We start from the raw sequence: 12,870 nt of genomic DNA on the forward strand, positions 1-12,870 counted from the left end.
GAATCTGCACCAACTTTGGTGGTAGCTCCAACCTATAAGCAACTGCACCAATCCTCTTCGTAATCTGGTAGGGGCTAACATATTGAGGGTTCAACTTCCCTCGCTTACCAAATCGAACTATAGTCTTCTAGGGAGACAACTTTAGGAAGACAAAGTTGCCAACCTTATACTCACGGTCGCTAGAATGTCGGTACGCAATACTTTTATGTCGGTTTTGTGCTGCCTTCATGTTCCTCTTAATAAATTGGATGTTAGTATTAGTAGTGTCAACAATTTTTTGCCCCACTAACACTCGTTCACCAACCTCTGTCCAACACTGTTAGAAAGTCAATGTAACTAGATAGGAATGTTTTATTTAATTGATTTGTAATTGATACTTTCTGTTATCGTATTCCTAGTTTCTAGGTCTTCTTGTTGTACAAGGAAAGGTATTGTATATATATTGAGCATTCTATCAATGAAAGCATTCATTCTGGCTAAATACAGTTTTTACATGGTATCAGAGCAGGTTCCAAACCTTAGCTCTTTTCTCTGCCGAAACCACCAGAACCTTTTCGTTCGTTGTCCTCCTTCTCCATGGCTGACAGCGACAACACCATTATCAAGAAGGGCGACGACGAGAGTTTTGTCGACCCTTATTTTCTTCATCCTTCAGATCATCCTGGTTTGATTTTAGTCTCCAAAAAATTGACTGGGGACAACTACAACACTTGGTGCCGAGCTATGGAGATTTCTTTAGGTGCCAAGAACAAAATTGGTTTTATTAACGGCAAGGTGAACATGCCATCTGAAACAAAGCAACCCGATGCTTACGCCGCATGGCAGAGGTGCAATAACATGTTACTTGCATGGATCATCAATTCCATTGAATCTGATTTTTCAGATTCAATTCTTTACTTGAAGACAGCCTATGAAGTTTGGGAAGATCTTCGGGAAAGATTTTCTCAAAGCAATGCTCCACGAATTTTTCAGCTTCAAAGAGAGATTGCCTCTCTCACCCAAGGCCAACAATCTGTGGCTGTTTATTACACAAAATTGAAGAGTCTTTGGGATGAGTTAGCATCCTATAGTTCTTCGACAATCTGCACTTGTGGCGCACAACATGAAACCAATAGACTTATGCAGTTCCTCATGGGATTGAATGAGTCTTACAGTGCTATTCGTGGACAAATCCTATTGATGAATCCACTTCTCTCCTACCGACAAGCGTATTCCTCGATCATCCAAGAAGAAAAAGAACGGGAGTTAGGCACTGGATCCCGCAGTCTAACTGAACCAGCAGCCATGGCGGTTCGCCATCAGCAGCCATCTTCCAAGAAGCAGCACCAACAGTCGCAGACCAGCAGCAACAGTCGACCTCTTCTTCACTGCTCTTACTGCGACGCTAAGTATCATACCGTTGAGACTTGTTGGCAGAAGAATGGTTATCCACCGGATCATCCCCGTCACAATCCCAACACGACACACAACTCCAAACAAAATGGTGGTGGCAGCGGCTTCTCTCGTAGAAGTTCTTCTGCTCATCACGTTGCTTCTACTCCCACCATCAAGGATCTTCAAGCTGCTGTGCCCAACCTGTCCGAGAAGCAATATGCAGACATCTTTTCTGCCTTGACTTCCAAGAATGACAAATCACAAGCTGCGAATGAAGCACCACAAGCCCATGCCGCTCTCACTTCTCCACCACCCTCAGGTTTGTCTCCGCTTGTTCCCGGTCGATGGATTATCGACAGCGGAGCAACGGATCACATCACTTGCTCATCTAGTTTATTGACAAATTCCATTAACAATACCTCTTTACCGCCTGTCTCACTGCCTAGCGGAGAGAATGCTTCTATTACTTCGATTGGCAATATTCAATTAAGTGATTTACTACAATTGAAAGATGTTCTATGCATGCCTTCTTTCCAAGTTGATTTATTATCTGTTGGAAAAATTACAGATGGGTTACATTGTTCAGTGACTTTTTTTCCCTCTTGGTGCATTTTACAGGACCTGATTTCGAAGGTGACGATTAGTGTTGGTAAGCGACGGGGCAATCTCTATTACCTTGTAGCGTTGGCTTCTACTTCCTCTCTGCAAAACCGACCCTCCTGTCACCTCATTACCGTTTCTGCTGACTTTTAGCACCGCCGTCTGGGGCATCCTTCTCTTGGGCGTCTACAATATTTAGCAAATCAAACCTTAAATTTCCCTTTTGATTCAAGTCATCGTTGTCATGTTTGTCCGTTGGCGAAACAAACTCGCCAACCTTTTAGTCGTAGCTCCATTTCAACTTCTAGTTTTTTTGAACTTTTGCATTGTGACATTTGGGGTCCTCATAAGACTGCCTCCCTTACTGGTGCTCATTATTTCTTAACTATCGTTGATGATTTTTCTCGTTTCACCTGGGTTTTCTTAATGCGACACAAACATGAAACACAGCCTACCCTCAAAACTTTTTTTGCTTATATTGAAACTCAATTTCACACCAAAATCAAACAAATTAGAGTCGATAATGGGGGTGAATTTTATTCCATGCGGGATTTCTTCTCTGACAATGGGATCATTTATCAACACTCTTGTGTTTACACACCACAACAAAATGGTGTTGTAGAACGCAAGCATCGCCACATCCTAGAAACTGCCCGAGCTTTGCGTTTTCAGTCTCATTTACCAGTTAAGTTTTGGGGGGAGTGTATTCTCACCGCCACTTATCTCATAAACCGTCTCCCTACACCATTACTTTCCAGAAAATCACCATTTGAGATACTGTACAACAAACCACCTTCTTATTCCCATATGCGTGTTTTCGGTTGTCTTGCCTATGCCACATCTGTCCATCCTTCCTCCAAATTATCTCCGAGGGCTCATCGATGTGTTTTTCTTGGTTATCCCCCAGGTCAAAAGGCTTATAAGCTTTATGATCTTGAGACACATAAAATTTTCACCAATCGGGATGTTATTTTTCTTGAAGACACATTTCCTTTTGATCCATCCACCACCGCTGCACCCTCCCCTCCCTTATCCGATTTACCTCATTCCACACCTTTACCCATCCCACTTGATCCCATCACCCTTGACCATTCCACCGCTACTCCACTAGATATTGTCTCCCACACTTCCACATCGCTTGACCCACCGCTTGATCCATCCCCACCGCCTGGCTCATCCTCACATCCTCCCACCTTTCACCCCCTCACGGACCCCCCCACGGACCCCACCCCTGACCTTCCTATTTCTACTCAACCCACCTGTTTTTCCACACTCCACAAGGAGCCCAATGTTCATCTCCGTGACTACGTTTGCTCGCAGGTGATGCTGCCCCCACTCCAATCTTCGTCGCCTTCGTCATCCGGTTCCACCAAAGGTACTCGTTATCCCATTTGTAATTCTATTTCCTATCACAGATATTCACCATTGCATCTTTCTTTTGTTGCTCACATTAGTCGAAGTGTAGAACCTTCTTCTTTTGCAGAGGCTCTTCAAGACCCTCATTGGCGCGTGGCTATGGATTCCGAACTTGAGGCACTTTCTTCCAACAATACCTGGACTCTTACTCCGCTTCCTCCCGGCAAGCGTCCCATTGATTGTCGGTGGGTCTACAAAATCAAGCATAATGCTGATGGTTCTATCGAGCGTTACAAAGCTCGTTTAGTGGCCAAAGGATTCACTCAAGCCGAGGGGATTGGTTATCATGACATTTTCTCTCCCACTGCCAAAATGATCACCGTTCGCTGTCCACTTGCTCTTGCCGCTGGTCAAAGGTGGTCTCTTCAACAATTTGATGTTCATAATGCCTTTCTTCATGGCGACCTTCAGGAAGAAATTTACATGTCCCCCCCTCCTGGTCTTCGGCGTCAGGGGGAGAACCTTGTATGCCGCCTCAACAAGTCCTTATATGGTCTCAAGCAAGCCTCTCGACAGTGGTTTGCAAAATTCACAGAAGCTATCCTTGCCGCTGGTTTTACTCAGTCCAAAGCAGATTATTCTCTCTTCACCCAAAAGAACGGTACATCCTTCACAGCTTTGTTGATTTACGTTGACGATATTATTATTACAGGCAACAATTTAGATACCATTAATGCTCTCAAACGGTTTCTTCATACTCGCTTTCGTATTAAGGATCTTGGCAATCTGAAATATTTTCTGGGTATTGAAGTTTCTCGTTCAAAAAGAGGACTATGTATTTCACAAAGAAAGTATGCCCTTGAAATAATCAAGGATTGCGGCCTTTTGGGTGCAAAACCAGTAGGATTTCCAATGGAGGAAAACAAACTTTCAGATAAAGGTGAATTACTCAAAGACCCATCTTTGTACCGAAGATTGGTTGGACAGTTGATTTATCTTATCGTTACTAGACCAGACATCACATACTCCGTGCATGTACTCAGCCGTTTTATGCATCAACCGCGTCAACCACATATGGATGCAGCACTTCAAATTGTGCGGTATTTGAAGTCTGCACCAGGTCGGGGCTTATATTTTCAGTCAGATAATAAGTTAACTTTGAGGGCCTTTTGTGATTCGGATTGGGCTGGTTGTCCGATAACTCGACGTTCTACGACTGGGTATTGTATATTCTTGGGGAATTCGTTGATTTCGTGGAGGACTAAGAGGCAGAAAATGGTCTCACTTTCTAGTGCTGAAGCCGAATAAAGGGCTATGGCTGGAACATGTTGCAAGCTCATTTGGTTACGGTATTTGTTAACAGATTTGCATGTACCCATTTCAGGACCTGCCATTATGTCTTGTGATAACCAGGCAGCATTGCATATTGCTGCTAATCCTGTCTTTCATGAGAGAACACGCCACATAGAGATGGATTGCCATTTCGTTCGGGACAAGATTTTAGACGGCTCTATAGCTACTCGATATGTCAGTTCTTCTCAACAATTGGCAGACATATTTACAAAGGCCTTAGGCAAAGAAAAATTTTCATCCATGTTAGGCAAGTTGGGAGTTCTTGACATCCACTCTCCAACTTGAGGGGGAGTGTTAGAAAGTCAATGTAACTAGATAGGAATGTTTTATTTAATTGATTTGTAATTGATACTTTCTGTTATCGTATTCCTAGTTTCTAGGTCTTCTTGTTGTACAAGGAAAGGTATTGTATATATATTGAGCATTCTATCAATGAAAGCATTCATTCTGGCTAAATACAGTTTTTACAAACACAACGGCGTCTGGCACGCCTTCCCATACAGTGCCTTAAACAGTGCCATATCGATATTGGAGTGGTAGCTGTTGTTGTAGGCAAATTCGATCAACAACAAATAACTATCCCAGCTACCCTTCCACTGGAGAACAGACACTTTCAACATGTCCTCCAAGGTTTGAATCATCATCTCTGATTTACTATCAGTCTGTGGGTGATAGGCAGTACTATACAACAACTGAGTGTTTATGGCAGTATTGAAAGCTCTCCAAAACCTAGAGGTGAATCTTGGATCTTTGTCTGAAACAATGGTGACTGGTACACCGTGGAGTTTAACAATATTATCAATGAATGAATTTCCACCTTATCTAGTGTGTAGGTTTGTTAAACATGTAAGAAATGAGCTGTCTTGGTGAGTCAGTCCACAATCACCCAAATGCCATCAAATCTCAACCATGTACTCGGCAAACCATACATGAAATCCAAGGTGATGTCTTTGCACTTCCAAGCTAGTATAGGGAGATTCTGCATTAGCCTTTCAGGTCTCTGTCTGTCCGCCTTCACCTGCTGGCAAATAATGCATATTCTCACATACTTTGCCACATCCTGTACCAGTAGTAAAATGGACGGATAATGTGGTACAATTTGGTGCTTCCTAGATGTATAGTGTACGCCGAGATGTGAGCCTCATCAAGAATTTCCCTCTTCACCACTTTGTAATCCTTAGGCACAGTTAACCTGTTTCCCATCACCAACGCTTTATCTCTCCAGATTTTTAAATCTTGTCTCAACCTATCCAGTACTTACTTATTTAGGTCTACACACTGGTGATCAAGTTCCTGAGCTTCCTTCACCATATCCACCAAGACATGTCTAACATGGAAGTGTACCAATAATGCTCCTTATGAATCTGGTGTCATGGTAAAGCCGGTTTCTCGAAGAGAAAACAATAGCGGAATATGGATGGCTCGAAGGGAGGCAAGTTATCCATAGGATTTCTGGCTAAGTGCATCCGCTACAACAGTGGCGTGTCCAGGATGATACTCGATAGTTTAGTCATAATAACTAATGAGCTTCATCCATCTTTTCTGCCTCAAATTCAGTTCATTCTAAGTGAAGACATGTTTCAGGCTCTTGTGATCAATGAATATGCGGCACTTCTCGCCGTACAAGTAATGTTGCCAGATCTTTAGAGCAAATACCACTGCTCCAAGTTCCAAATCATGAGTGGGGTAATTTCTCTCATGAGTTTTGAGTTGCCTGGAAGCATAGGCGATGACTTTCCCATGCTGCATCAAAACACAACCCAATCCCGACAGAGATGCGTCACCGTAGATCTCAAAGTCACCACCATCGTTCGGAAAAGCAAGGATGAGGGCATGAGTAAGATGCTGTTTTAGCTCTTGGAAACTCCATTCACAACACTCATCTTATTCGAATTTGACCCCCTTCCCAGTCAACTTAGTAAGAGGCAGAGCGATTGCCAAGAAGTCTTGTACAAAATGTCGGTAATAGTCTGCCAGCCCCAGAAAGCTCATCATTTCAGTAACATTCCTTGGTTACTCCTATGTAGACACTACCGAAACCTTCTGAGGGTCCACACTAATTCCCTCAGTAGAAACCCCGTGCCCGAGGAAACTGATATGGTTTAGCCAACATTGACATTTACTGAACTTTGCATACAGCTGATGTTTTCTCAACCTCTCCAACACCAATTTCAAGTGTTTCTTATGTTCAGCATTACTCCGAGAGTAGATCAGGATGTCATCAATGAACACAATCACAAACTGATCCAGATACAGTCTGAAGACTCTGTTTACCAAATCCATAAAAGTTGTGGGTGCATTGGTCAGTCCAAAAGGCATGACACGGAACTCATAGTGTCAATACCTAGTGCGGAAAGCAGTCTTCGGTACATCTTTGTTCTGGATCAGTAGCTGGTGATAACCTGAACAAGATCGATCTTAGAAAAAAACCTGAGCAGCCCTCAACTAGTCAAATAGATCATCAATCCGAGGTAGAGGATAACGGTTCTTCACCATCACTTGATTCAGTTGCCTGTAGTCGATGCAAAGTCTCATCGACCCATCATTTTTTCTGACAAACAATACAGGAGCGCCCTAGGAAGACATGCTGGGCTGGATGTAACCTTTATCCACGAGCTCCTGAAGTTGAATCTTCAATTCTCTCAACTCCACTGGTGCCATTCGGTACGGTGCCAAGAAAATAGGGTTAGTACTTGAAGTAAATCAATGGTGAATTCGATTTCCCTCGCATGTGGTAACCCCGCCAAATCCTCAAGAAACACATCGGTGAATTCATTCACCACTGGCACATCTCCAGCACACAAAGAAGGTTCACTATGTGTGACTACGTGAGCTAAGAATCCTACACAACATTTGTAATAGCTTAGTCATCTGAATGGCAGAAATAATACTATTTTGAATGATTCGTTATTCACCTTGAAACGTAATTGACGGTCGTCCAGGCCGATTGAACGTCACAAATTTCTCCCTACATTCGATATAAGCACGATGCCTGGATAGCCAATCTATTCCCAAGATGACATCGAACTCCGCAAGTTGGAAGGGAGTTAAATTAGCCTCCAAAATTTTCCCTTCAATCATAACCGGGCAGTCTTTAAACTCCTACAGTGTACATAAAATATCTCTAGGTGGTATTTGTATGAACATATCAAAACCAAATGAGGTAGGTTGCAGGTTTACAACCCGTGCAAATGGTGGAGATACAAATGAATAAGTGGCACCTGAATCAATCAGAACTCTAGCCCAATTACCATAAACAAGTAACATACCAGTAATGACTCTAGGATCCTACTCTGCCTCTTGTTGAGTCATGGCGTTGATAAACCCATGGACCTGACGTCTCGAACCACTGTTTTGGTCTCCCCGAGTCCTAGCACCCTGATTATTACAACCTACTCAATTCCCTTAAGTATGACTGCCTGAAGCTACTCCGGAATACTGCGGCTATTTTGAGCCATAAAATTGAGTACCCTGACCATCACTCCCACCATAACTCTAAGTATTAATACTGCTGCCGTAACTCTGAGTGCTCGGATTATTACTCTCACTGTAGCCCGAATCAGAAGCAAAACTATTAGATGGACGCGGAGTAACGCAATCATGGGCCATGTGTCCAGAGCCGCCACACCTGTAACATACATTCGGATCAGCCACACCGGGATTAAAATGGCTAAAAGATCACCTCGCCGACTCATCGTCTGAGCCCTCATTGGATGATCTCGAACCCTGACTCTATCGTTTGAACGACTGAGAGTGTTTGGGGCAGAATGAATTAGAAGAAGTAGAAAACTCTCTCATACTCTGGGATCGAATTCCATGACCTCGCTGATTCTAGTTCTGATTCCGAGGCTGGTTCTGACTTCGATGCTGGTTCTGACTCTAAGACTGATCCTAGTTAAGTCTGTCCCATCTCGACTGTTCGATCCTCAAGGTTTCCTCAATCATATCCTCGTATAATCTATGCCTCTGTGGAGCAAAAAACTCGCAAAAGTCTGGGTTCAAAGCAATTTGCAGCTGAATCATCATTTTCCGCTGGTTCCCATAGGTTCATTCATGGTGTCTTGATAGGCGTGGAAAAGTGCTATCAAACTATGTAATGCTTAGATCGCTAAAGAATTACGTGATAACCAGGGCTCTAAGAACTCTTGTCTCTTCCTCAACTGATAACCAGGGCTAAAAAAGTGTGCACTAAAAAGTCACTTGAATGTAGCCCAAGTCATCAAAGAATTACGTGGATGAGAGCTTGTCGTTGACTTCCACCAAAACCTCGCGTCCTCCTGAATGAAGTAACTAGTGGTATTCGCCCATTCAGACGCTGGGCAGCTCATGCTCTCTAAGGTATTCTCCATCTTTTCCAACCAATCCTCAGCCTCCTCACAGGCTCCAACTATCCTAAGTTATGTAATGTCGTGGCTACGAGCAATCTCCATATATGTACAACTCGGCCTATTACTACTTGGAAAAGCATTCCGTAAAGCAGAGGTCAACTACTGAATTCCTCCCATTAGACTAGAATGAGGTCGTCAAGGTACATTCCCACGAGGATGGTACATAATTCTGATAAGAGGCAAACAAGATTTAGAAAGACAAAAGACTATGGTTATAAGAATGCTCATGATTATCAAATGGAAGAATGAAGTCTTAAGTATGCTCTAATACCAATCTAACACGCCCCGATCCCAATGTTCGAGGGACATTGGGATGGTCATGTGTTGGCCGACACCCGAGGCTGACGAAAGCCATTTAATGAATGCATATGCCGAGAACATGTGAAAGATGCATATAAATTTCGTGTGAACTAAGCAAAGTAATATTCAAATACAAACTACTAAAATAATAAATAATATTCAACTGCCAACAATGAAAACATAGTGATAATGCATGACATGTTCAGAACATACATCTAATTCAGAATACAAGCGAAATATGCCATTACAAGTGGAGTCAAAGCAAAGAGGATGACGCGGTATCACTTGTAGGGGAATACCTTGTAGCTCGAGTCGTATGCCTCGTTCCTATGTCCTGAGAGGGCGCAAAACAAACATGACTGGACGAAGTTGATATATATATATATATATATATAATACTGAAACAATTATTCAATAACGTACTAACCCCCAAAGTTTTATTGAAATTCAATAATATAATATGTAATAGGTTTTTCCGAAAACTCTAGCATGCCATAAAACCTTACTCGTATATATGTTGTGCTAAATAGTGGTATCCTAATCGACTCGTAAGCCCCTACATCACCCGACCCGTAGGCCAATATAATATCTTTCGACTCGTAGGCCCCCACATCACCTGACCCGTAGGCCAATATAATATCTTCTGACCCGTAGGCCCCTACATCACTCGACCCGTAGGCCAAATAAATATCATCGCTCGTAGGCAGAACAATAACCACTAGATAAGCACAAAACATTGAATATAATCTTTCCAAACATACGTACATATATCTCAAAACATCTTCATAGTATATAGTCATCCATCATATATACTACAAAGAGTGTAAAAATATGTTCGTAAATATTATATAGTCATCCATCATATATACTACAAAGAACATAAGTTCGATAAATTCCAAAATATTCTCAGTAAAACATGATAATCATAAAGTGTAAATCTAATTTACTCATAAAACATAACCATTAAATCAAGTTTTTCATGTATGCATTTCTACTATTAAAAAATCCATTTTAGAAGGGGTCCACTCATAAATACTCTAACACACCCTGATCGAGATCGAGGCATGCTGGCCGTCACGTTCGGATGACGCATGTGAAATCCCGTTCCTGGATTTCACTGTTATAATCTAGATATTTGTATTATTGAGACTTTATATTATATTACGAGAAATTATATTAATTTATTTGAATTTAGATTTTAATTATAATAGTTACGAAATTGAAGTTTGGAAATTAATTATCTAAAATTCGTAGACCTTTCGAGGTCACAATTTATATTTTTGGATAGATCTCAAAACCATGAACGCATAGGCGAAAACCGTTTGCAAGTTCGAATTATAACGGTACTGTTACAGACATCTGAAGTTATGTTTCTAAACTATAGATTTTAATTTTCTTTATAACTCCCCGTGGAAATGGTGACCAATGAAAGATGAGGACCAGCACAATTATGTGGAAGTTTAAGGGGGCCAATTAGAAGTAAGGAAAGAAAGGAATGACCAATGAGGGAAAAAAGGATTTTTTTCCCTCCATTTCTGTGGACCTATTTATCCGCGCCAACCCGAAGTGGTTTCCGGCCACTTCCACCATTTTGTTTAGTTGAAATTCAACTATCCATCACCTGCAACCTCTTATACCATCTCCCATCTTCCATTCCCACCCAAATTTGAGGGTTTGTAGGTCCAAAACTATGTAAAACAGTGCGGGTGACCCATGGAGTTTTGGCAGCGATTTCGCCTTTCCGGCGAGTCTCACCACCCACCACCACCCTTAATCAACTCCCCTTGGACCCAAGAACAAGACCTAATTAGTTGTAGGGGCGTTGGGACATCGAGGAAGTCGAATCGAATAACGCCCATCTTAGGGTTTCCGGCGGGTTCGTGTGAAATTGGAGCTTTTCTCTGCCAAATTGAACTTGTCCACAGGTATGAAACTTGCTCCACTCACTAAGATCTACTTGCTTGTAAAATTTGGTAATTTTTGGAAATAGTTGAATTTTCCGGCGAGTCGAGACGGCCGACCGCCACACGCGGCGGCGCGTGGCCAGTGGGCCGACGATGTCTTTCTACTTTTCTAGGTCCAATTAGATGCCTTGAATTCATAATTGATATCTGTATGAAGTGGTTTGATTGTTTGAACTTAGTTTCATTATGATACATCATTTGATCAAAATTTGAATCGACGATCCGACCGTTGGATCGTGACCAAACTTTAATGTGTTATAAAACGTAATATTTGAGGATAGTTGGAACTGACGGATCGGGAATCCGACATACGGATCTTCTTGAATTGGATTTCTAAGTTAGGAAAATTAATTGTTAACCGCCACCTAATCCTAGCAATAGGCGAAGATCCAACTGTTGGATCACAATGAGATTTTAGTATGTTGTTCTTTGAGCATAATGTAGACCTTAAGGAGTTATGGATCTAGATTATGAGTGCGGATCTTTCGGATTAAATTGTGAGGGTGTGGACCCCACCGTTGATTTTTGTCAACAGGTCTTGAACCATTTGAATTACTAAAATTAGTATTACTAGAGACTCAGTGAAGCTTTGAGGACTTGTCTCGGTGAGTGACTTTAATAAATATGATATGGTGATTACCCGATTCTTGATATTAATATCCTTTGTGGATATGATATGGTTTTCTGTTAAAATGTGATTCTTTTATAATTGGCCATCGATCTATTTTTATTAAATGTGAATTGATTCATGGATTGGTAATATTTGTTGAAAAGTGATTCGAATTGCATATTGAAATGTTTTTTAAATTAAGGGTTAGTAGTGGACCATGACCCTGCTTGGTTAATCCGCATTGGGGGGTCACTAGTGGTCCTACTTGGTTAATCCGCATTGGGGGACCATACCAGATATAGATCGCGCTTGGTTAATCCGCGTTGGGTGATCCTTATGGCCATTTATACTGAGGGATGATCATACTTGGTTAATCCGCGTTGGGTGATCACTGCCTAATAGTGCTATAGGTCCGCGTTGGGGGGTCACTACCTACCTGATTATCTTGACCCTACTTAGTTAATCAGCATTGGGGGGTCACTAGTGGTCCTACTTGGTTAATCCGCATTGGGGAACCATACTATATATGGATCGTGCTTGGTTAATCTGTGTTGGGCAATCCTTATGGTTATGCATGATTAGGAGTGATCATGCTTGGTTAATCCGCATTGGGTGATCATTTCTTAACAGCTGTAGGAATGACTGTGCTTGGTTAATCCGCATTGGGGGTCACTGCCTACTTGGTTACTTTCTCAGGGGTGGCTCTGCTTAGTTAATCCACTTTGGGGGGCCACTTCTTGTTTGGTTACTTATGTAGCCTTCGGCCGAACTGCGTCACTCTAGCCCTAGTTTTTAATGTATATGTGAACGATGGTTTTTGGGAATCTTGGTGGTGGTTGGAATGGGAGAAGCCGTTGGATGTCTGGGTGACTCATTCGGAGTTTTCTGCAACTTGATTATGATTTCATAGAGCATGATTCTATAC

At 42.0% G+C, this 12,870-nt stretch overlaps 1 protein-coding gene across 1 annotated transcript; it reads left to right on the plus strand.

Moving 5' to 3' along the window:
* Positions 1-576: 576 nt before the first annotated feature.
* Positions 577-2,018, plus strand: LOC139188524 (uncharacterized). Its single transcript, XM_070806110.1, has 2 exons — positions 577-1,693; positions 1,993-2,018. Exons 1-2 carry the CDS (start codon positions 577-579, stop codon positions 2,016-2,018), a joined length of 1,143 nt encoding a protein of 380 aa, XP_070662211.1.
* Positions 2,019-12,870: the final 10,852 nt, after the last annotated feature.

This window comes from Malus domestica, chromosome 10, assembly GCF_042453785.1.
Source record: "Malus domestica chromosome 10, GDT2T_hap1".
NCBI lineage: Eukaryota > Viridiplantae > Streptophyta > Magnoliopsida > Rosales > Rosaceae > Malus > Malus domestica.